At 50.0% G+C, this 25,206-nt stretch overlaps 1 protein-coding gene across 2 annotated transcripts; it reads left to right on the forward strand.

Moving 5' to 3' along the window:
• Positions 1-3,030: 3,030 nt before the first annotated feature.
• On the forward strand, positions 3,031-4,930 carry EGR4 (early growth response 4; the record flags this gene model as incomplete). 2 transcript variants are annotated; one of them, XM_081254316.1, is made up of 2 exons in its annotated part: positions 3,031-3,215; positions 3,615-4,930. In XM_081254316.1, exons 1-2 carry the CDS (start codon positions 3,080-3,082, stop codon positions 4,928-4,930), a joined length of 1,452 nt encoding a protein of 483 aa, XP_081110442.1. In that variant the 5' UTR covers positions 3,031-3,079. The 2 variants fall into 2 exon arrangements, with proteins under 2 accessions (XP_081110442.1, XP_081110443.1); XM_081254317.1 differs by having other exon boundaries at positions 3,056-3,215; positions 3,618-4,930.
• Positions 4,931-25,206: the final 20,276 nt, after the last annotated feature.

Consider the following 25,206-nt stretch of genomic DNA (forward strand, 5'->3'; position numbering starts at 1 on the left):
AGATGGACTGAGCTGGGAAGGGCTACCAAATGCCCATTCCCTCTTTATATTCCCTCCTCATCCTCCAGGAGCCAAATGTAGATGCAACTGCCCACCAGAGGTAATCATCCCATGTGCGAGAGTATGTGTATGTGTGTCTGCTGAAGGTGAGGGGCACAGGGGTAGGAATGTGGGCCAGCCCACACCCAGAGCACAAGCTGTGTCCCCCATCTCCTCTCCTATTCACTCTTTCCTCCCCAGCTCTGCCTGCAGGCCTGGCCTCTAACAAGAGGAAGCTGGACCTTTGTCTTAACACAGACCTAGCCCAACTGCCCTTGGCAAAGAGCAGCAATGGCCTGGGAACTTGCCAAAGGAGTAGGAGAATTATCCATGACTAAGAAGGAGGAGGAATGCCGTGGCAGAGGGAAGAACAGCAGAGGGATGGAGAACCTGGGGCTGGCCAATCTGGCCTGACGGGGCAACCTGGCGAGCCCTGGACACCGGCCTAGCCAAACTCCTCCACTCCCCCTCCCTCCCAGGCAGCAAGATGCCAGCATGGATTTGAGACATGTGTGCCCTGTATGTCTGGTGTGGGATCACCTGGCCTTAGCAATGCATTTGGATTAGAATCAAACCCAGAGTCTGAAATACAGTATAAAGGACATGCTGCCCTGTGTGTCTAATCCTTACAGACAAGTGCTGGGTTTCTGCATTTCCTAAATGGAAACACATGTGCTGCTAACATAGAACTATGTCTGTGGCATTTGTTAGGTCATGCTGCACATGCATGATTTCCAGACCCAAGAGAATAAATGCAAGTGTGTCAGCATGTATTTTGCAGGTGATTATGTGATGACATATTCTGTGAACACACTTGTAGCATTGTTGTGGGGTGGTGGGTAGGGCAGCTAGGGATGGAGATGGATCTCACAGTGCAGCTAGCGATGGAGATAGGTCTCACAGTCCTTGTAGAATAAAAACCAAAATCTACCTTCTGGTCCATAGTAAACACTTAAGGAATGAATACTGTATGAACAAACATTGAGAAGCTGAATGAATGAATGTTTGCATAATGAACACAGGGTGAAAGACCTGAGAATTTGGTGGAGTTTGGGCATTCTTGGCACTCTCCCTTGAAAAAGGAGGCTGGGCAAGGGGGGCTGGGAGATACACTGCCAGTCATGCTGTAGCCCATCACCCCTGAATGGCTTTGTGCCCATTCCTAAGAAAGTAGAGGAGTAAGAGGGAATCCCAGCCCTGCCCCTCCTACCTTCTGGCACCCAGAGTCCCAAGAATTGATGCTCTTCATAAAGAAAAACATACTATCCCATGTATATACCTAATCCCCTAATTTGGTCCAGAAAGGAGTTAAGTGAACTATAACACAAAATAAAATGAAAAATTTTTAAAGATGATAAGATAAAACAAAGGGAAAACCATAGCAGAAGAGAGATGAGATCAGGAGAGTAGGCAGGCTTCTTTGCAGGAGTTGACTAGCCTTCTACAGCCAATATCCACGGCTTCCATAAGGCTATGAAATATTTTTTTAAGTTTTTCAGAAGCAGCCCAATTATCCCAAGAACTGATTCCAGGGAAATATAGCCTGTAGATTCTCTGTGTGCTCCTGGGAACAACACCCCTAGAGTAAAGTCATTTATACAAAGGTAGAAAAAAAAGTTTACTACACAGGCATCTCAAACCCTGTAGGTGAGAGAAGAGGGAGCAGGAATTGGCCCTACTTCTCTGGAGGACAATTGCCAGTTGTATCAGAATTTTACATACTCTTTGATCCAGAGTTACACTCACTGGAATTTATCCCACAGATATATTCACATTTATTTACTCAAGGACTACAACAACGATGACAAGCAAAAGGTTGGAAACTTCCTATACGCTAATGGATAGGGGACAAACTGACCTCCCTTACAGTGGAGTACTATACAGCCTTAGAAAAGAATGACCAACCTCTCTATGTTTGGACATGGAACAATCGCTCAGCTATTATAAGCAGGGGAAAATTCTATTGCAGGACAGTGTGTATGCTTGCAATATGCATAATTTTTTTTCTTAAAGAATACACAGGAAATTTAGACGTGGCTACCTCAGGAGGGAGGTGAGTAGAGAAAAGAGGGACTTTTACTTTTCAATTTATAATATACCCTTCTGTGCTAATAATTGACGTTTTCTCTCACGATATGATCCTTTTTAATTTAAATAAATTCTTTTTCCTAGAACAAACTAAACAACAAAAAACTATTAAGAATATGAAAAACACACAGATGTGAGCAAATAATGAATAATGGCAATAATCTCTACGGCTTATTGAGTGCCCTGTGCCTAGAATTTCATATGCTGTGACCCAATTAATCTTTATAGCAAATTTATGAAGTAGACGTACGTATCTCCATTTCACAGGTGAGGAAACTGACGTTCGGGGAGATGAAATGACAGAGCTAGAAGGTGGCAGAGAGAGGATTCGAACCCAAACTGTGGAATCCCTATGCCCACTGTCTTTCCTAACCGTCCTTCGGCCTCTCCCTCCAGGAGAGAAGTGCACTTACTTGACGTCCGGACCCACGCGACGCAGCGCCCCAGCCAGGCGCACCCGTGGTCCCGGCGTGCACGGGGCTCCACGCTCAGCGAGTGCGCGCGCACGCAGCGGCGCGGGCCCGGCGGCGGCAGTGGAGAAGACGTCACAGCCCGAGTTTTCCTTTTCGGGAGTCCCCGGTACACATCCTGTGTCCATGTTTGGGCATTTACGTCACGGCGGCTGGGCCGGGGCCTCCCGAAATGGCAGTGGCCCTGGGAGTCGGAAGCCCTGAGCCAGCGCCGCCGCTGCTATATAAGTGGGGGGGCCGCGGGTTGGGGGAGCCCGGCTGCGCTTTGGACAGGCGAGGAACCGCCACCCGAGGCGGGTCCCAGCGAGCAAGGGCGCCTCGGCCACCACCAACCCCGCAACCCTTTCCCAGAGGTGAGAGCCCGGAGCCAGGAGCCCGAGAGCCTAGGTCTGCGAGGCGCTGGGCGCCCCGACTGTCGGCCATCCGCGCGCCCCCAAGCCCAGCGGGCGAGGCCCCCGGAGCCCCGCAGCCGCAGCCGAGCCATGCTCCACCTTAGCGAGTTTTCTGGCCCCGACGCACTCCTGGTAAAGTCCACCGAGGGCTGTTGCTCTGAACCCAGTACCGAACTGACCCGGCTGCCTGCCAGGGACCCACCCGCAGCCGCCGGCTATCCCGCAGGTAAGGAGCGCGGCCAGGGGTGCTCAGACGGCGGCGGAGCGCGGGGACGCAAGGTGCCTGAGAACTGGCAGGGACTGGGATGCTGGAGCTGTGGGGCTAGGGGCGGAAGGAGATTCGGGGTCCTGTGTGTGCGCACCCCCAATGCCACCCCCACCCGGCCTCCAGCGCCTCCGCAGGAACCTGTGCGTGTATCAAGGCGTCCTTTTGCCTTTGCACGTGTGTTTTGCGTGTGCATGTTTGTATGTGCGTCTTGGGGCGTATGCTGGCTCCGGCTGGGTCAGAATGTGCAAAAGGCACTTTGTGTGTGCCAGTGCGCACCAAGGGCTTCTTGGGTAGGGGCTGCGGGCTCCGAGGCACGGCCTTTGATGTGCGCGGAGCTGATTCCTGCTCCCTCCTCAGCAGGTGACTTCTTGAGCTGGGCCTTGAGCAGCTGCGGCGCCGGGGGGGACTTAGCCGACTCCTGCTTCCTGGAGGGGCCTGCGCCCACGCCTCCTCCCGGCCTCAGCTACAGTGGTAGCTTCTTCATCCAGGCAGTACCCGAACACCCGCACGATCCGGAGGCACTCTTCAACCTCATGTCGGGCATCCTAGGCCTGGCACCTTTCCCGGGCGCTGAGGCGGCAGCATCCCGGTCTCCTCTGGACGCTTCTTTTCCCGCAGGCTCCGACGCCTTGCTGCCAGGACCGCCAGACCTTTTCTCCCCGGATCTGGGGGCTACCGTCTTCCCAGAGGCGTTGTGGGAGGCCTCACCCTCGGCGGGCGCCCCCTCACAGTGCCTGTATGAGCCTCATCTCTCCCCACCCGACGTTAAGCCCGGCCTCCGGGCTCCTCCGGCTTCTCCTGCGCTGGACGCTGCCTCGGCCTTCAAAGGTCCCTACGCTCCATGGGAGCTGCTTTCAGCCGGGGCTCCAGGGAGCTGTGGGTCACAGGGAGGTTACCAGGGCGCCCCGGAGGCCCGTTTCCCCCCGATGGGGGCCAAGATTGAAGACCTGCTGTCCATCAGCTGCCCCGCGGAGCTGCCGGCTGGCCCCTCCAGCAGACTGTACACCACGGGGGCCTACGATGCTTTCCCGCTGGCCCCGGGTGACTTAGGGGAGGGAACCGAGAGCCTCCCGGGGCTCCTGACCCCTACTAGTGGGGAGGGAGGGAGTAGCGGCGAAGGCGGAGAGTTTCTGGATGGTACGCAGCCTGAGCTTTCCCCGCTGGGCCTCCGCAGCGCCGGGGCGGACTTCCCGAAACCTCTGGTGGCGGACCTTCCCGGGAGCAGTGGCGTGCCTGAGCCTCCAGGACCGCCGCCGGTCCCATTCCCCACAGCCAAGGCGCGGCGCAAGGGGCGTCGGGGCGGCAAGTGCAGCGCACGCTGCTTCTGCCCCCGGCCGCACGCCAAGGCATTTGCTTGCCCGGTGGAGAGCTGTGTGCGCAGCTTTGCGCGCTCTGACGAGCTCAACCGCCACCTGCGCATCCACACGGGCCACAAGCCGTTCCAGTGCCGCATCTGCCTCCGCAACTTCAGCCGCAGCGACCACCTTACCACACACGTGCGCACCCACACAGGCGAGAAGCCCTTTGCCTGCGACGTGTGCGGCCGCCGCTTCGCGCGCAGCGATGAGAAGAAACGGCACAGCAAGGTGCACCTCAAGCAGAAGGCGCGCGCCGAGGAGCGGCTCAAGGGCCTTGGCTTTTACTCGTTGGGCCTCTCCTTCGCTGCGCTGTGAGGGTGAAATGGGTTTGCACATTGGGGCGCCGCAGTCCGGCGCGCACGAGAAAACCTGCCCACCCCTCCCCGCCTCTCTGCCCACTTTTTTCCGGCACGCCCTAGGGCGGGCCTCTGGTCCGGCTTCTAGTTCCCTTGAAGCGCCCGCCGCGCACTCCCCGTACAGCACTAGCTCCATGGACAGCTCCCGCGGTCCGGGCGCTGTCTTCCGAGTCAGCCGCGCTTTGGAGGGAAGTTCTCTCAGGCCACCCACTGAGTAGGCACTTCCCTGGGACTTGACACTCTTTTGTAATGGCGCACGCCCCACGCCCTCTCCTAGACCCCCAGAGAGGGGCAGGGGCAGAGCCGAGCTGGTCTCGCGCGGGGTTTTGTACAGCAATGTCGTTATCAGCAGCCGTTGGTTGTAACGTTTTGCTTTGGGGTTATTTCCTTTTTTGTTGTCGTTAATTTTTGTAAAGCAGACGCTATTCTCAAGCAGTTGACAATACTGTTTATTTTTGCAATTAAAATTATTGTGCTAAAAGCTTACTGAATCTGCCATCCAAGCTCCTGACCATTCCCCCACCCACTCCCCCAGGAGTGTATGTGCCAGAAGAGAAGGGAGCTCCTCACGCTCATGGCATCATTACACACCTACCGTCAGGTACTTTGGCACGTGGTAGGCATTCAATAAATATGTACTGAATTAACGAATGATTTTAATCACAGCTGACCTAAGGGTTCAAGGTGTTTCTAGAACTTGAGAGTGGTTGAGAGGCTTAGGTGGTAAACATTGTGCATATATTATCCTTCTCAGTCCTCACAATCCTGAGTGCAGCATGAGGAAGCAAAATACATAACTTGCTGGGTAACCCAGCTAGGAACAGACAGGGTCCAATTCAGATCTGTCTGGCTCCAAAGCCAGTGCTTTTTTTCCCAACCCCAGAATGGCGGCACCTCAGCTTATCAGCACTGTTTGCAAAGGCATCCTACCAAGAGGTGAAATAGATTTATTTGGCAACTAGAGGGAGCTCCAGGCAGTAGCAACAGCAGCAAAAGACTGCAGTATTTCAGTGCTGTTTGTGAACACCCAGAGCCTTGGGTATCAGAGAGGCTCCAGCCAGTGCCTATGCATCTGTATGAGAATCATATGCTGTCAGGCCCAAAAGGGACTCAGCATTCAGCTAGACTGTTGCTGGGCAGAGCCAAGCCCAGTAAGGAGAGGGTGCTTGCCAGAGGCTGCTTTTCCCACAGCAGCCCATTTACCATCTAGTCAAGCACTGGCCACAGCCCCTTTTCCCTAACTCTCCTTACAGATGAAACTTCCATAACTTTTCAGGGCGGGGGGCGGGAGGTGGAGCTAGGAGGGTGGTGAGGAAAGTATGATCCTGTGATGGGGAAAGTGGGGAATGGGTGAAACTCCCCCCCCACACACACACACTTTACTCCCTAAATTCCCAACCCAAAAGCTTTTACTCTTTCTGGTGATCTTGGGTAGACGCTGGAGCATTAAAAGCCTGCTGTGCTCCAATCTCTCCTCCCCAACAACTCCTCTCTGCTAAGGAAAGGATGCAGCCTGTCTGGGGGCTTCATTCTTTTTTGAGCTGAGCTATTCTTGAATTAAGAGAGTCCTACAGCCCTAGGATGCCAGATCAACCCAGCTTCTAATCCTTTGGCTACTTCATCCCTTCACTCTCAGATGTGCTCACCCTCCACCCCCACAGTCCAGTTGACCAGAGACAAAATTATCAATTCAATTATCAGTGAGTTCCACCCATTTTTCTCCGAGTGGTAAGTGCTTTCATGTGGTTGAGTACCTTGCATCTAATGAACCAATTTGTGGTAAAGGATTCAATACTACCTCTTCTAGGAGAGCTAACATTTTAATAGAGTAGCCTATAGAGGGCAGTGTTTAACCCCGTAGTGAGGCTCAAATGATGGACCATCAGGCACTGTAATAGGGAAGTGGTAGATACATGGAGACATAAGAAGATGATGACTCTCATTATCTTACTATTTAAGTGACCACACCTTTCACTTATAGGCATGGACCACCTGACTTCACTTTCCATGCAGAGTAGGGTAAGAAAGAGCATGAAGTCCCAGATTTCAAGCAACTGGTCCCAAACCACACAACCCGAACAAAGGAAGAAGGGCAGACAGGCTGTAGGTGGGTGGTGTCTAACCAGTCCACCCTTGCCCCCTTGAGCAGCATTCCATCAAGTACTATCGGCTCTGTTGTGCCCCACCTTGTCCTCATACCCACCTAGGCCTAAAAGCACTGATGAGAAAATTGCACCCCAAAGAAGTGACTTAGTAGTGGTGCTGGTACCAGGGCCCAGCCTGGTTCTACAACTCCCAGCTGAGAAGGCCCTCCTATTACTCCCAAGGGAAACTGCTCCATTTATTGGAATTTCCCCTAGGGACTTTGATGGAAAAGAACGTTAGGCCAGAGGTGGAAAGAATTAAATAAAACAATCAGAAAATCGTCCCAAACCCAGGACCCAAACATAATCGGGGACTAACAGAGAGCTCATTTTCTTTACTTGCTCCTATTTTTTATCTGGTCCTCAAAATGTTGTTTCCCCAGACTTAGTTCTGAGCCCCCTCCTTCCCCATTTCCACACTCTTCTTGGAGAGCACATTAATTCCTAGGCTTTCAGCTATCACTGATGCATAGATGACTTCTAAGCCAGCCAGCCCTCATCTCTACTCCAGCTGAAGCCCATGGTTCTGACTAATGAACACCTCCATATGGAGATGTTCACCACAATTTCAAATACAATCTATCTAAAATCAAATCATCCTTCCATATACCCAGTTTATGCTAATGGCGACCATCATTTGTTTGGTTCCCCAAAATCACCTAAATAACTACAGTTCTTCTGTGGGATTCATTTTTTACCCCTCTTTCCCCCACATCCAGGCTGTCACTCAGACTTACTGGATCTTACTGAAGTTCTAAAGGGTCTTATCTACTCTAATTCATGGTACATCCTTTCACATACTGTGATTTTCAGTTTGTGAGCCCATCTTAAGTGGGGATTTACCTGGTCAGTAATATTCTGTAGCCTGGGTTGAGGGTATGTTGCTCCTGAGCAGTTTTGTGCTTGCTTCTGCCAGGCATTCCAGGAATATCAACTGACGAAGACCAATCTTTATGTTAATTTCTTGGCTTGGGGTTCTTGTACTATGCAGGTGTTGTGAGTTTAAACTCTAACTCAAGTAGTTATAAGTTCTCAGAGGCAACTCCCCCTTCTCCACCCAGGGCCCAGGTCAGGACAGACAAGCAACGTGGGAAGGTATTCCTTCCCCCATACTTCCTGGGGTTAGTCACAGCACATCTTGAGCTTACATTTGTTGGTCTCAGTTCCCTTGTTTTGGTCCAAGTAGATTTCCTTCCCTTTCTTGCAAGCTCAGCTAAGCATTTCAGATGTCTGTTATGTTTTGTGAATCAGTCCATGCATTCTTTAGCACGAGGGACTTTGGTTTATTCCACAGTATTGCTGAAAACTAAAGCCAGAAGATATTGATTCTTCTTTTAAAATATTTCCCCCATTTATCGTTTCTGTTCCTATTGCCAGCACCTCAGTCCATTCCACCCCTTCCACATACACCAAACACTTTGGCTATGACAATCACATAATAGTTGGAAGGAGCTCACACGAACATCCTGTCTGACCCCTCATTGTACAGACTAGGAAACTGAGGCCCAAGAAGTTTGGGATTTTCTTAAGGGGACACAGATGATGAGAGACTGAAGTAGGCCTTGAACTTGGGCTTTCCAGTTCCAAGACCAGTGCATATCCGTATATCCACTTGTTTCACAAGTTTTACTGAGCGCCTACCATATGTTGGGCCCATGGTTCCCAACTTTTTTACTTTCTAGTGCACCTGAGGAGTTCAATACACACACATCAGTAACAAAGCCTCGCTCAAATCCTGACTCTCACTCTGGAGAGACAGGGAAGAGTAATAAGAATCTTGATGAGGCAGGATATGGGGGAGAGTTTGACAAAGCAACCCAGAGTGCTACTTCCTCCCTCTTCACCCCAACCTCTGTGCCCTGTTTGAAACAAGCCTGCACTACACCAAACTGCTTCCTGTGGTCCCTCTGCCTCCATTCTCTCTCCTTCCGTTTCACACTACACAGCACTACTGATGTAATTTCCCTAAACCATTATTCATAGTGTTTTATCCCAAACTGACCACAATTTCCACCTTCCTACAAAAAATGCATCGCACTTAAAGCCCTCCATATCTGATACAAACTTATCATCCACCCTCCTCTGTAGTCTCTCCCTTTGCTCCGTGCTCGTTCCTCCCCCCTACGTATTGTCCAAATCCTCCCACCGTTGAGCTCCTTCAAGGGCAGAGACCTTGTCTGATCATCCACATGTGTGGCCACCATATCACTAGGCCTTCTGCCCAGCACACCTTAAGTGCTTAATTATTGGGTTGATTGGTTGGCTAAAAGGAGAAGAGAAAAAGAGAAGGGGAAAGAGGAAGGAAGGAAGGTGGTTGGAGAGCATGAAACTGGGAAAGGATCAGGAGGGAGATGGGAAGAAGCAAGATTGAGGCACCGATGCAATCCATGGGGTCCCATGAGTAGGACCACACTTCTGGATGGTCTGTGCCTGTCTAATTCTTCCTGAGCCCATGATTCTCTGCCTCAGGTCTGGGTCCCCAGATGTGTCTGTCATTCAGCTTTCTCTCTCCCTTTTGGCTTTTCTGGCCCACATGAAGTGGGATTCAGTTTAACATTTTTAGAACTGTGGTTCCCATAACAACCAAGCAGGAACTGTTGTCCATGAAATGTAGCCTGGGCACACATGCACACACACATATGCACATGTGTGCACGTGCGCACATACACACCCGAATACACACATAAAGTACATGCACGCCCACTTACATACACATGTGCATTTGCTCGTATATACACACCCATATGCACAAGCACACCCACATGTACACACATGCATACATTCACACGGGCATGCACTCACAAACACAATGCACACACATGTATATGCACAGATATACACCTGTATGCACGTGCATGTATGTACACATTCATGAAAACGTGTTCATACACAAGCATGCCTCAAATTGTTTTGTTCTTTAAAAAATTTATTTATTTTATTTATTTATTTTTGGCTGTGTTGGGTCTTCGTTGCTGTGCACGGGCAAGTGGGGGCTACTCTTTGTTGAGGTGTGCGGGCTTCTCACTGCGGTGGCTTCTCTTGTTGCGGAGCATGGGCTCTAGACGCGTGGGCTTCAGTAGTTGTGGCATGTGGGCTCAGTAGTTGTGGCTTACGGGCTAGAGCACAGGCTCAGTAGTTGTGGCACACGGGCTTAGCTGCTCCACGGCATGTGGGATCTTCCGGGACCAGGGCTTGAACCTGTGTCCCCTGCATTGGCAGGCAGATTCTTAACCACTGCACCACCAGGTAAGTCCCTCAAATTGGTTTTGCATATTCATAGGAAGCACAGAGTGAGAACAAACATCACTAGAAGAAAAAACAATATATGGATATTTTTGGCAATCTGCAAAAGCAGGTGGATGTAGGGACTCTTCATTTTGGCAGTGGAAGGCTCAGTGGGCTTAATACAGCAAAGGGGTGGCAGGAGGGCACTGTATTCAAGCACAGACTTTGGAATTTGGTGACTTGAGTTCAAATCCCGACTGTGCTCTTTTTTGAGCTCTGAACTTTAGTTTCCCAATCTGTAAAGTGGGGATAATAATAATACCTACTCAATAGGTTTGACAATTGAATGGTATGCATAAAAATGATTAGTGTAATGCCCGGCATTTGGTTAATAGGAGCTGGTATAACTTAGGTCTTAGGAGAAGTGATTTCTTATTTGCTCAATCTAAGACTTTCTTGAGGAGGAAGGAAATTCAGGAGCTAGGGGTAGGAAGAGAAGATGTGGGGGAGGAGGGAAGTTTGAACTGACTGGCTTGAGTCCTTATTAAATTTGCCTTTCTTCAAAAGCCACCTGACAACTCTACAAATTATCCCTCCAGATACTAAATGCCCAATATCCCTGCCTTAGCAGGAATAGGATGGGGTCAAGGAAAGTCCCCATCAGCCTCGTTTATTGGAAAATCCTGGGGCTATGCTGGATTTCTGTTCTGCTGCAGCTGTACGACCCCTAGTGGTCTTGGACCTCAACCCTGCCCAAGCCAGTTTCTTTGCCGTTGTCCAAGCACTACCCCTAGCCTGAAATGCCATTTCTTCTTTTCCTCATCCAAAGCTCAGTTCATCTCAGCCCTGGGCTTAGTAGCCCCAACACCCTATCTGATTTACCCACTGCAGCCCTGTAAACTTCCTCCAAGCCCAGGACAGTCAGATTGCTCCTGCTTCAACAGCTGGATGGGCCTTAAGCCAAGGGCGGGCCCTCTAGGTGCTCCAGTCCCAGGGAGCCAGGCTTCTCCCCTAACCAAGTTTGAGGTGGGAGTGGGTGGGAAGGAACCAGGGCCGGAGCCCACTGTCCCTTTCTTCCTCCGCCAGGTCGCGGATAGGATTTGTGACGGGGACACGTGCTCCTAGACGGCACCCTCAAGGGCAGGATTGGCTCCGGGACATGACGGAGTCTGACCGAAGACACTCCTAGTTCCCGTGGTTCCCTAGGGATGCCCAGAGGGGACTGACACAGGCAGTCTCCGCGGAGACTGTGTCTCGGACCCGGGGTCGCTGAATGCACACCCAGGCGCGCGTCCCAGTAGGCTGCATAGAGCCCGTGGCGCAGATCCCAGGAGTAATGCAGCGCGCCGGCCCTCTTCCCGACCAGAATCGCCCACCCCAGGATGTGCCCCGAGTGGAAGCAGGCCCAAGCCAGAGTGGTAGGGTTAGGGCGGAGAGGTTCGGATTAAAGGTGGGCAGCCGAGGTCACAACCGGAGGTGCCCGGGGCAGGGAGAGTGCACTGGGCGGTGCCGCGACCCGGGAAGACAGGGACTCAGGAGGAGCGCGGCCGGAGAGGCCCCTGCACCCCCAGGGCGGCGCCGCGGACCCCTCCCCCACCGAAGCCACCTTCAGCGGAAAACGTGGGGTCCCGGCGCAGCCGCTTCTGGCGGTATCTGCGGCTCCCCAGCTCGCAGGAGAGCCCGCCCCGGAGGAGGGGCCGGCTCCGCCCCACCTCCTTGCCACCTCCCTCCCCCTTCCCTTCCTTTCCTCGGGCCGCGCGCCCCCTCCTCCCTCCTCCATCCTTCCCCCACCCTGTTTGTGTGCCCCTCCCGCTGCGACTGGCTGGGAGGCTTGACCGCCCCCGCCCCGAGAGGGAGGCGGGGGCGCAAGCCGCGGCGGCCACCCGAGGCTGCGGAGGGGAACGAGATCCGAGGCCCCGAGGCGGCCCTGCATCTGGCCCGGGCACGCGGGGGCTGCCTCTGCACCCCCAGCCGAGGGCCGCGGGGCCTGGCCTCGTCGCGGGGTGGAGTAGGTAAGGGCGAGTCGCGGGCGGGCTGCGGGACCGCTCTTATAGAGAAGGCAGGGAGGACCCCAGCCGCTGCCGCCTTCTCTTGCTTCTCTCCCACAGCCCTCTGGAGGCCGGAGAGGCTCCCGGACCGGGGCGGGGGAGGGGATTTGGGCAGGCCAGGCCAGGGCAGAGGCAAGGAAGGGGTTAATTTAAGGATTTAAAATCAGAACGATTTGGGACCAGGCTTCCCATCCCCCTTCTCGCCAGTCGCTCCTCGAGCCAGGCTGGGGGGCGGGGCGGGCTCCAGATCCCACTGGGACTCTGGACCTTGGAGAGCCGGGGCCAGAGGGAGGGAGGAGGAAGCGCGCCCTCAAACCCCAGCCCTCTCCACCTGCTTCTGAAAAGGGGTGGGGGAGGGGCTTGGTGTTGCGGCCTGGCTGGGCACCTGTGCGGGTGTCTGAGGGTGGGAGGGTTTGGGTGCCCCTGTGCACGTGTGATAAGTCTGGATGGTCTGGAGGTGTGCATGTGTGTGCAGGCATGTTTATGTCTCCTCATATCCCAGTGCCTCCGCCGGTGACTGTGCCCACAGTGGTCTGGATGTGTGCTCCCCACTGCATTGCTTTGCATGTGAGTGTGTGCCACGGTGCCTGTGTGCACTTGCCACAGTCTGCCTGTGAGCAGGAGTGGGGCCTGCTCTCTCCTTAGGTTGAGTCTGCAGTGAAGGGCCCAGATGGTTTTCAGGGTGTGGATCCAGGTGCTGGAGCCATGTGTGTGTGACCTTGGGGTGTGTGTGCATGTTTGCAGGAGCCTAAGAATGAGGGGGAGATTAGAACAGAAAAGGCAGTGTCAGAGCTGCCAAGAAGCAGTGGACTGGACGCAGTGACCCCTGTGGGTCTTCACCAGGCTATAGTGACTACTCTGGGAGCTACAGATGTTGGGCCACAGCCCCAGGTGTGGAGAGCCAGAGCCTCTGCCTTCTTGGGGGATTCAGGGGGCATTCCTTTATTCCCCAACCACAGGGACACCTCCAGCTGGCTCCCCATCCTTAAAACACCTCCTCCACCTGCTGGCAGATGTCTCCTGGAAGCACTGAGCTTAGAGTTTCATTTCTTTGGCCTGTAATGCCATCTACTAATATCCAAGTCTTCCTCCCCCATTTCTGTAATTTCCACCTTCTCTGCTTTCCTGCGTGTGGATTTTATATGGAAAGAGGGAGAAAGAGCTGCTGGGCCCAGAAGGCCAGGTGGGAGGGAGAGAAGATGCCAGGGGCATGGTAGAGAGTTGGGGACAAGGGGAATGACCATCGAAAACCAAACTCTGTGAAATTCTCAATTTTGCCTGATTTGAATTTAACAGAGAAAGAGACCGAGAGAGGGAGTTTGGTGATATCCACATACTTGTTTCTAGATTTAGGGAATATTTGTTTTTGGAATATTTGTAGTGGGAAAGGGGGTCATGGTTGTGGAAAGGTAATTGCCAACCTGCCTTTGAATTCCCTGGACTTTCCTACCTCTCTGGTAGCCCACCACACCCTTTATTCATTCATTCAACAAATACTTATTGAGTGCTACTATGGGCCAACCTATGAATATTATAGTATTGGTATGACATTCCACTCCCAACCAGAAGGAACATAGTACTGAAACTAAGAGCATGGTGTTTGAAGTCAGTCAAATGGTACTGACTGACTGGGTTCAAATCCCAGCTTGTACTGTTTCAATTATTCACTGGTGTATAACAAACCTCTCCAGCATACAGGGGCTTAAAACTACACTGATTTATTATTTATCATGGTCTGTGGGTTGGCTGTGACTGTGGGCTCACTTGGCCCTTCTCAGGTGCATACAGTTGAGAGAGACTGGCTGGAAAGGAACATCAAGATGGCCTTTCATCCTCCAGGGCCTTTTCACACATGGCGTCTAATCACTCAGTAGTCTAGCTCAAGTTTTCTACGTGGCAGCTGGATCCCAAGAGGAAGTATTCAAAAAGGATAAGCTCTATGGAACTGCTTATCAAACCTCTGCCTGCATCAGGCTTTAATGTCCCATTGCCCAAAGTCACATGGCCAAGCTCTGAGTCAGTGTGGGAGAGGACCGCATAAGGGCAAAAATACTGGGAGGCATGGCTCGTTGGGTGCCACCAAAGCAACAGTTTGTTAAGTCACTTACTGGTCTTGGACCAGTGATTTGGCCACTCTGAGCCTCAGTTTCCTCATCCTAAAATGGAGGTGATACTACGTACTTGGCAGCACTGTCGTGAGAACTGAGTGAAAACCATGTTGTCTCACCAGAATAACTAGTAGGCCAATGTTCACTGCTTTGATTATTAGACTGCAAGCACCTTGAGAGCATTACTGTCTTAGTCATCTGTGTCCTCAGTGCCTGGCATGGGCCTTTGTGTTTGACATCTTTTTGTTGGGTGGATAAAATGGAATGAAGCAGACAAGTCCTAAGCCTTGGAGCTCTGCTAGAGCGACAGTGTTGAGAAGACACAGCAAGTTCTGACCTCCCAGTGGGTGACTTAAAGAGTTGCGGAAGCAAATGCTATTCAAGGTGATTCTCGGATTGATTTAATTGTAACCAAATTCACCCAGTTCCATGACGATGAGTGGTGGAAGTCACTTTGGTTACATAAATCAATCAATTCATCCTCCATTATTCATTGTGATTCCTCTAAGAATATACTGAGGTCTACTGTGTGTGTGGAAGGTGTGAGGATGAGTCAGTTGCATTGCCCCTGCCCTCCAATGTATGTGAAGGGTAGGATCTGATGTGCAAACAGGTCCATGACCATCCAGTATGTGATACTTGTTACCGTGTGTGAAGAGCTGTGGTGAGGAGTGATTCATGTTGTGATGTGACTTGAGCTGGAGGAGGGGGTAGAAGGCTGCATGGAAAGGGTGGCATCTGAGCTGGGCCTGCAGAATTCACCGATTAGAGGAGGTAGGCCCGGGAAGAGGGGCCAGCATGAGCCAAGACTCAAGGATATGACATCACATGGCACTTCTCAGTGAAGCTAAGCCCCATAGGGCTCACTAAGGATGCGCGTGGGAAGCGTAAGCTAGGGCTGACAAGGCTGAGTGGTGGTCAGATTCCAGTCAGCCTTGAGGGCAGGCAAGGCAGGGTGGACATTACTTCTTAGAAGATGGCCTGCCTTCAGAGATGTTTTATAAGAATTAGAGTGACACGACTGGATATCTTTTTGAGGAAACCATGAGAATTCAAAGCTGGAGGAGTTAGAGACTCCAGTTAGAAACAGTATCAATGTCCAGATAGAAGAGGATAATAGGAAAAGGGCTATAGGAAAAGCAACAAATAGAGTCAAATATTTAGAAGATAGTATTGACAAAAATCAGCAACTGATGAGATCTGAGGGGGACTTTGAGAATTCAGAGATGCGTTGGGGGTTGCACCCAGGGCGCCAAGTAGACAATGAGCATGTTGGTCAAGATGGGAAGCAGGAGGAAGAAGCAGGTTTCAAGGTGAGCATTGTGGTATCATGAGTTCACTATTGGTCATATTAAGCTCTCAGCCGCCTACGTTAAAATATCATCCATTTCGTCTTCCCTACTTGCTGCTTCTAAGAAACACTTTTAAAAAAAGAATTGCTATAAATTACAGGTCTGAGGCACTGAGTTATCCGTGCCTCAGGCTAGCGGAAGTGATGGTATAGATTAAAATTAGGTTATCTCTAAGAAGCATTTAAATATGTTCAGGTGTCTTTCATTTTCAATACTGCCTCTGATTCTCCCATGCAACCCCCTTCCCTTCACAGCTGAGCTTCCTGCGTCTACTCACTGTCTACTCACATCCTCACCTCACTCTCTTCTCAACCCACAGCAGCCAGGCTCATCAAAGTGGCCCTCTCTAAAGTCACTAGTGGACCTTTTCCACCTCTGCTCTGACCTGAGTTATCAACTCCTGTTGTTTACACTGTTTTCTTTACTCCTTCCCACTCCTTCCATCCATGACGTCCTCTCTTCCTGAAGGTTTCCTGCCAGAATTCCCATTTCTGCTGCTGGTTCTTAGGAACTTCTTGGTTCTTCTCCCTCCTCTGCCTCTCTGAGGGTCCACCTTTCCACCCCGGCTCTCCTCTCTCTGCACCCTCTCCATGGTCCTGTTCATCCACTTTTGTTTTTATGCTTAAATTGCCAAAACTGTATTTTCAGCTCCATATTGCATTTTGCAAACTATGTACCAAATATCTCTATTTCCAAGGCCCACTGGAACCTCAAACTCATGGAATCTACAACCAAACTCACTCTCTCTCCCCCAAACCTGCCCTCATTCATTTTCCCTCCTTACTGAACCTCATCCCCATCTACATAGATGCTCAAAACTCCAAACCTGAGCCTGACCCTTGACTCCTCCCTTTTGTACCCACCGCAGTCATTCTGTCACCAAGCCTTCTCCCCTCTCCTTTCTTAATTGTTGCCAGACCCATCCTTCTCCCAATTTGCACTCCTGCTAACTTGGCTAACAATTTCCGTGTTGTGTTCCTGTAGCCTTCTTCCTGACATTGGCCCTCTGTAGTCCATTCTCTAAACTACATCTGATTAAGTCCTTGCCATCCCTTCATTCCACAAACATTTACTGAGCACTTAGCGGGCACTGTTGTTAAGTGCTGGGGAAATAGTGATTGAGAAAGACAATGTCTCTACCCTCATGGAGTTTACATTTTCCTTCCCTGTGACAGGTATACTCTTTCTCAGTTCCTTGCCTTTGTACATGCTCTTTTGCTGCTCAGGATTGTTTCTTCCCCTCCCCAGCCTTATAATTGCCCTTCCTCACCTGACAACTCTATTTTGCTCTTCAAGAGTCAGCCTGCAGTGGAGGCTAACACAACATTGTAAAGCAACCATACTCCAATAAAAATTAATCATAAAGAAAGAGTCGGCCTAGATGCTACTACATCTGGGGGTTCCCCAACCCCCCCTCCAGTTCCTCAAGCTAAGTGTAGAATTCTGTGCCAGTCTCTTGCATAACATTTATCTCATGACTACACCATCCAATCCATTAGTCTGCCCCAGATCACAGGCTGCTTGAAGGCAAGGATTGGATCTTGTAGGTCTGTGTGTCCTCAACATCCCTAGCACAGCACCTGGTATAGTTCATGGCACAGAGCAGGTACTCAGTAAATGTACGTTGAATGAATTCATGTTGGAATAGTGTTTAGGAGAGAATTCTAGGTTTGAAATACAGATTTATAAGGGTATTAGTTAAGACTTTTGATTGCAAATGACAGAAATCCAACCCAACCCAAATTATTTTAAGCAAAAAAGGATATGTACCAATTCATATAACTGGAAAAAAGAGGGATGAGTGGATCTTGGGCATAACTGTATGCAGGTTCTCAAAAGTGGGTGAAGGACTTCCCTGGTGGCGCAGTGGTTAACAGTCCACCTGCCAATGCCGGGGACATGGGTTCAAGCTCTGGTCCGGGAAGATGCCACATGCCACGGAGCAGCTGAGCCCGTGCGCCACAGCTACTGAGCCTGCGCTCTAGAGCCCGCGGGCCACAATTTCTGAGCCCACGTGCCATAACTACTGAAAACCTGCATGCCTAGAGCCCGTGCTCTGCAACAAGAGAAGCCACCTCAATGAGAAGCCCACGGACTGCAACAAAGAGTAGCCCCTGCTCACTGCAACTAGAGAAAGCCCATGTGCCGCAACGAAGACCCAACGTAGCCAAATAAATAAATAAATAAATAAGAAAAATATTAAAAAAAAAAGTGGGTGAAGACTCTCTAACTCTTGACTAGGCTTCACTCTGAGTGTTGCCACATTTTCTCCCCACCAGTCATGGGTTTTCTCCATGTCATGGGTGGAGGTTGCAAAAGGCCATAGACAGCTTCATCATCCCTAGCATGTGATCCCAGAGAGTCAAGAGGACTCCTTAGTCTTTCATATAAATTCTCAGTGAAGGATTCAGTTGGCTCAGCCTGAGGAATCATTATGGCCAAGAAGATGGGGGTACAGTGATTGGTCAGGTCTGGGTCCACCCCACTAGGATTGGCAGCCATGTCAGAACCACATGGAGTGGGGAGGGGTAGCTCACCAAAGAGAAGATGAGATGTTGCTATTACCAGAAGGTGAAGAAGACTTGCTGAGCAGATAAAAATAATAATGTTCACTGCAGGAACTCTCAGTGACTACATGGTAGTGGAGGCCATGAAAATGCAAGACTATCTGTGTTTCTGGCAGAGTCAACACGTGAAAATGTGACAGTAGACAGGAGCCAGAGAAGACACACATCTGGACATGGTTGGTCTTATTTGAGAGGACATGAAACTCACACACCGGAAAGCCTTAAAGACAAAAACAGCTAATGCTTCTGATTGAGTCTTCTACCCAAAGAAAACAACCTTGGGCTGGACTTTAAAAAAAGTAGACTTGGACTTTGCTGGTGGCTCAGTGGTTAAGAATCCCCCTGCCAATGCAGGGGACACAGTTTCGAGCCCTGGTCCAGGAAGATCCCACACGCCGTGGAGCAGCTAAGCCCGCGTGCCACAACTACTGAGCCTGCACTCTAGAGCCGCAAACCACAACTACTGAGCCCGCGTGCCACAACTACTGAAGCCCGTGTGCCTAGAGCCCGTGCTCCGCAACAAGAGAAGCCACCACAATGAGAAGCCCGCGCACCCCAATGAAAAGTGGCTCCCACTCGCCGCAGCTAGAGAAAGCCCGCGCATAGCGACAAAGACCCAACGCAGCCAAAAACAAATAAATTAATAAATTTAAAAAAATTAGGTATTAATAGTATTGACTGGGGACTGGAGTCCCTGGAATCCCCCTAGATTTAAAAAAAAAAAAGAAAAGTAGACTTGAGATAGACATCTGAGATGGGGGAAGGAGATAACAGGTCCTGAGGATGGCAAGGAGGCAGGGCCAGGCTGAAAAAGGAGGCAGGTCTTAGGTTTGCAGAGGTTGCTGATTTGGGGAGACGAGAATGCAAAGGAAAATCTCTGACCGTTCTGTCAAGGTGATCACAGTACAGGATTGTGATGGAATTTGAATAGACAACACTTCTATTTTTCCCTTTCCTTCTCTCCCCTCCTCCCTCCATCACCTTCTTGCTTGCGTTCAGGCAAAGCTTCATGCTCATGCTGAGGAGGTGGGTAGATCTAGGCAGAAACATTCCTAAGAATGATTCATAGTCATTCCTCAGCTCCAGCAGATGGAGGGAAACTGTGGGGTGGGCTGGCCTCAGGTGAAGAGCCACCTGGATCCCAGAAGCCCCTTCCTTCCTCTAGCTTGCACATCCACACTCAGGCCTATACCCCCAGGCCTCCCCCTTCCCCTGCTCTTCTAGAAGCCTGGCTAGCAAGGTGCTGTGTAGGCAAGATTCCCCCACAGGAAGGACCAGCGCTTAGCTGAGATGGACAGGCATACAGAGGCGCTCAGAAACCCAGCTGTACGTGCATGAAGAATAATCCTGTTCCTGAACAGTTGTGTGTGTGTGAACCAAGTTCTCCTTATAATGTATGCCTGATCAGTTTGCCAACTTCCTCAGTTTTATCTATAGCCATTAGTCTATTCAGGTTTTTTATTTCTTCTTGAGTCAATTTTGATAATTCATATTTTCCTAGAAAAGCATTCAGTTCATCCAGATTTTCAAAAATTTGGGCCAGGAGTTGTAACTGGTAGCATTTCAGTAATTTAAAAAAATCTCTGTGTCAGTGGTTATATCCCTCTTTTCATTATAGTGTTATGTATTTGTTTTCTTTCTTTTTCTCTTTGAATAGATTTGCCAGAGGGCTATTTATTTTGTTGGTCTTTTCAGAGAACCATCTTTTGGATTTACCCCTCAAGGCTACTGTTTGAGGGGTTTTTTTCCCTCTCTTTTCTTTTTAAAATTTTTATTGGAGTATAGTTGCTTTACGATATTGTGTTTCTACTGTACAGCAAAGTAAATCGACTATACGTATACATGTATCCCCTCTTTTTTTGGATTTCCTTCCCATTTAGGTCACCACAGAGCATTGAGTAGAGTTCCCTGAGCTATACAGTAGGTTCTCATTAGTTTTCTATTTTATACATAGTATCAATAGTGTATATATGTCAATTCCAATCTCCCACTTCATCCCACCCTCCCCTTTCCCCCTTGGTATCCATACGTTTGTTGTGTATGTCTATGTCTGTATTTCTGCTTTGTAAATAAGATCGTCTATACCAATTTTTTCAGATTCTAGAGTGTTAATATACCTAAAAGAAGGTGATGTTAGAACAGTGAGTAATATTTAGTTTTTTAAAAGAAATTTAAGTCCCTATCTTATACATACTAATGTACTTTTAGATGAAATGATACAATAACTTGGATTTGCTCAAAATTATCCAGTGGTGGAGGAGGTGTGAGCCAGAGAACAGTGTACAGATGAAAAAAACTGGCCACGAGTTGATAATTTCTGAAGTTAGATGATGGGTACATAGGAGTTCATCATCATATTCTCTCTATTTTGGAATATGTGTGAAAATCTCCATAACAAAAAGTTGGTTTTTTTAAAATCCTTGTCTCACCATGCATACCAAAAATTTCTAGATGGATGAAAACTCCAGTGTATAAAGGAAACCACACAGCCTGAAATATTTGCATGCTACCAGTCATTGTCAGTTATAATATTATGGTTATTTGTTTAAAGCCCTTAATTTAAAACATGTTCTGGACTTTTTAAAAAAGGAGATCACAAAGTACTAAAAGTTTATATAACCCTTGGATAGGGATGGACTTTCTAAGCATGACAACAAAATGAGAAATCCTAAAGATTTTACTGAAGGAAACTTTAAAGCTTTAGTATATCAATAAAGACTGTAAACAAAAGTAAAAGCTAATCAACACACTCAAGAAAAATATTTGTAGTATATAAATGACAAAAGATCAATATTCTAAAAAGCCTTCAAAAATCAACAAGAGGGCTTCCCTGGTGGCACAGTGGTTGAGAGTCCGCCTGCGGATGCAGGGGACACGGGTTCGTGCCCCGGTCCAGGAAGATCCCACATGCCGCAGAGCGGCTGGGCCCGTGAGCCATGGCCACTGAGCCTGCGCGTCCAGAGCCTGTGCTCCGCAACGGGAGAGGCCACAGCAGTGAGAGGCCCGCATACAGCAAAAAAAAAAAAAAAAAAAAATCAACAAGAAAAGATGAATGTTCAGTATAAAAATGAGCAAAGTAGTACATAGTCAAGGCACCAAAGAGATATAAATGACTGATAAATTGTGAAAAAATGTCCAGCCATTAGTAATCAAAAAAATGCAAGTGAAACAGCCAGGCCATTTTTCAAATTGGCAAGAGTACATCAAGGCCAAAGCATGAAGCTGTGGAGTTTGGCTGCAGCCGACAGATGATCGGCATAATTGAAGGATGATAAGCAGGAGTTATCTCTAGTCAGAGGCATCTGGTGCCTTATATAGGATGGTAGAGAGCTGTGAGACCAAAGGCTGGAGTAGCAGTCCAGGGGTGGGGGGAGCACAAAGCATGAGAAGAGAACAGTTGTGTTGAGAGAATTCAAAGGAAAAATCAGCTGGTCTTGATGGCTAGCAGACAGCAAAATCAAGATGGCCAGGGCTGTGGGGTGCCTGGGAGGACAGTGGCACTCTTGAGGGAAACGGATGCTGGGGAGTGGGTCAGGGAAGTCCAAGGTTTGTTTTTTGGTGCTGTGGGTCATCGTGGTAGTTTAGAGCCTCATTACTGGCTACCAATTCCAATGATTTAATCTACAAAACAATTTGCTGCCTCACACAATTGACAAGTCCTGGGTTAAAGTTTTTGGCACATCTGGATCTGGGTGGTCAAGGGATGTCATGAGGAGTCTTTTTCTTCTTCTCACCCAGAGAGAGGACAGAAAGGGCCACCAGCAGCTCCAGCCTCACACTCTGCCGGCTGAGCACAGGTCTAGAGTGGCTGTATTGGCCTGGCCTAGGAAACTCGCCCAGTACAGAGTGCTAACTGTGACTGATGAACAGGCCAAGGTCACATGAGCTCCCCTGGAGCCTGGGGGTGGGGTCAGCCCTACCCAAACAACATCGACTCAGAGTGGGGGGGAAATGGTTCTTCAAGGGAAAACTGGGGTGTCTACCTACAAAGGGGGACTGGAGTTGAAGAGCAAAACCAATAAATGTCCACTACCTTCCACCTCTGTCCAAGATCTAGACAGATCCCCCTTCTCGTATAATTTAAAAGTTTTCTCTGTTTATCATAATGCAATTGTCCCTTACAAAACTTAAAACACACCTGTCCCACCTCCGGAAGGAGACGTTCCAAGTTCTCACCACTTACCATGCCCAGCCCCAATTCAAGATCTTATCTGTCGTGGTACTGAGCTAGCCCCTCATGGTCTTTCAATTTATGGCCAAACTACAATGATGGAAGAAAAATTGGATAACTGAAAGAACAAAACCCTCCCAGTTGAAGAGGGGAGGTGAGGGAGAACACTCAGGGGTCACAAGTCCATAGCCCAGTCCACATGCTTGAGCAGTCGGCGTGGATGAGGTTCCCTGGCCCACCCGTCTGCTGCTCTGGTTCTGCTGTCTCGGAGAGCATCCCTTATCCTTCATGCTCTGTGGCCCTGTGCAAAAGGGGCTTTGAGGGGTCACCTCCCATTGGTGGAGGTTTGGGGTTGGGAAACTGTAGGGGCTGAGTAATCCCTGGCCTTTGTTTTCCAGGTTTGTGGGTTTTTCCTGGCAATACAATCCCTTTAATGATTAGAATGCTCTCAGTCAGTTCGTATTCAGCCATCCCCAGAGCTATTAACCAAACTGGAAACCTATTGAAAGTTATAATTCTTTATTTTTATTTATTTATTTATTTATTTTTTGCGGTATGCGGGCCTCTCACTGTTGTGGCCTCTCCCGTTGCGGAGCACAGGCTCCGGACGCGCAGGCTTAGCGGCCATGGCTCACGGGCCCAGCCGCTCTGCGGCATGTGGGATCTTCCCGGACCGGGGCACGAACCCGTGTCGCCTGCATTGGCAGGCAGACTCTCAACCACTGCGCCACCAGGGAAGCCCGAAAGTTATAATTCTTGAATCAAGTCCCTGGTGATGCTGTTGGGGGAGGAGGAGGAGTTGTCTCTTAGCAACAGGGCTTGGTGCTCTGCCTGTCCCAGGAGCCCGTGGTTCTGTGGCTCTAGATAGGCCTCTGCTGCAGGGCAATGCAAACTCCTAGTCTGTGATGAGAGGCAGAGTTCGTTTGCCCCTTCTCCCTCAAGCTGCATCTCACTGGAAGGCTGCCTGTATTGGAAGCAACGGTTGCCTCTGTTGAGCTGGGAGGGCACAGCAGGAGGGGTTCAAGAGGGCCTGAGGAGTGAAGAGCCTATCAGGCCCCAGGTTTGTCTCCCTCTGCGTTTCCAGCCTGCCTGTCTTTGCTTGAGCTGACTTTAGCTAGAAGCAGAGAACTGGCTCTTAATTATCTGACTCTCAGCCATATTGAATTACTGGCCTCAGGCAGAAAGGGCCTCTCTGGGCAAAGGAGCATTTTCTTCCTCTCTGCTTTCAGATGGGCCCCTTTTAGCCAGAGCGTGTCTCTTTCTTGTTGGACATTTTTCTACAAGTCCCCTAAAGTTCCAGCCTTGGTAGGAACATCTGAGCTCTAGAGGCCGTGGGAGAGTTTCATCAGCTGCTTTGCTGCTGTGTAGCAGGCTTCACCAACTTCTGAGCAGGGGAAGCGGTACGGTCCCTCTTAGTTCAGCTAATTCCTTCTAAAATTTTTTCCCAAAAAATTTGACTTCTGATTCTAATTTCTGAGTTTGGAATTTTTTCTGGTGCAGATAACACAGACCCAACTCCAACTGGCTAAAGCAAAAGGAATTGATTGGCTCACACAACTGAACAGACCAGGATCTCAAACAGTGTGAGGAATCTCACTTCTACCTGTCTGTGTTGGCTTCATTCCCAGGTGGTTCCTCCCAGAGGAGGCAAAGATGGCCCTCACAGCTCTGGCCCTCCCCATCAGCTTTGAAACCTGAGCCCAAAGAGGATGCTTTCCCCAGTAATGCCAGAGAAGTCCCGGAGAAATGACTCATTGACTCAAGTTGGGTGATCTGTGCCCATCTCAGGACTCTGACTGGCCAGGCCTATATCACATTCTTACCCCTGGAGCAAGGGTGAACCATCAACCCCCACCCAGACCACATGGACTGAGAAAGTGGGGAAGGAAGGATGGTGACCCAAGGTCAAAGCAGGGTGCTGTTGCCAGGGGGACGACTGGGTGCTGGGCTGGCAAAGGGAACAGGCATCCACCCATACATCCATGTGGAAAGCCAGAAGGCAAATGGAACTCAAGAGTAGGTCAGGATAGAGAGGTAGAGCTGAGAGTCAAGGCTTAAAGATGTGAGTAAACCAGACTGTGGGAGTGAACCAGATAGAGGCAAAGGGGGCTTGAAGGCAGACCTCCCATCAGGAGATAGGAAGATTAAGAAGACAGCAAGAAGAAAAGGTCAGAGAACCCAAACGGGGCAGCTTCATGGCAGCCTATGAACATGGAGCGGTCAGTAGTATTATCCAAGGGACGAAGTAGGTGAAGACCCTTGATGACAACTACATTGTCTGATTAGCAGGTGGTCTGTGACTTGAAGAGCACAGTGATAGCAGAGGTGGTTGAAGCCTGGTAGCAGGCATTTAGGAAGAGGAGGGCAGTGAAGAATAGGGTAGGGATCCCACAAGGCAGGGGAAGGGTGACCGGAAGCCAGAGTTAAGGGGGGATGGGCAGCAGGCGTTCAGGGTGACCAGGAGTGGGACGCCAGGAAGGGTGGTGACTTGTGCCAGAAGGAACCTGGAGAAGACAAGTATCATGGCCCTTGAGGCAAAGGGAAGAGCAGGGATGGGAGGGAGTGGGACAGAAGCAGGAACGGGAACAGTGACATAACACTGGTATCATCAGGTGAGGTG

The sequence above is a fragment of the Mesoplodon bidens genome (assembly GCF_964165515.1).
Source record: "Mesoplodon bidens genome assembly, chromosome: 14".
NCBI lineage: Eukaryota > Metazoa > Chordata > Mammalia > Artiodactyla > Ziphiidae > Mesoplodon > Mesoplodon bidens.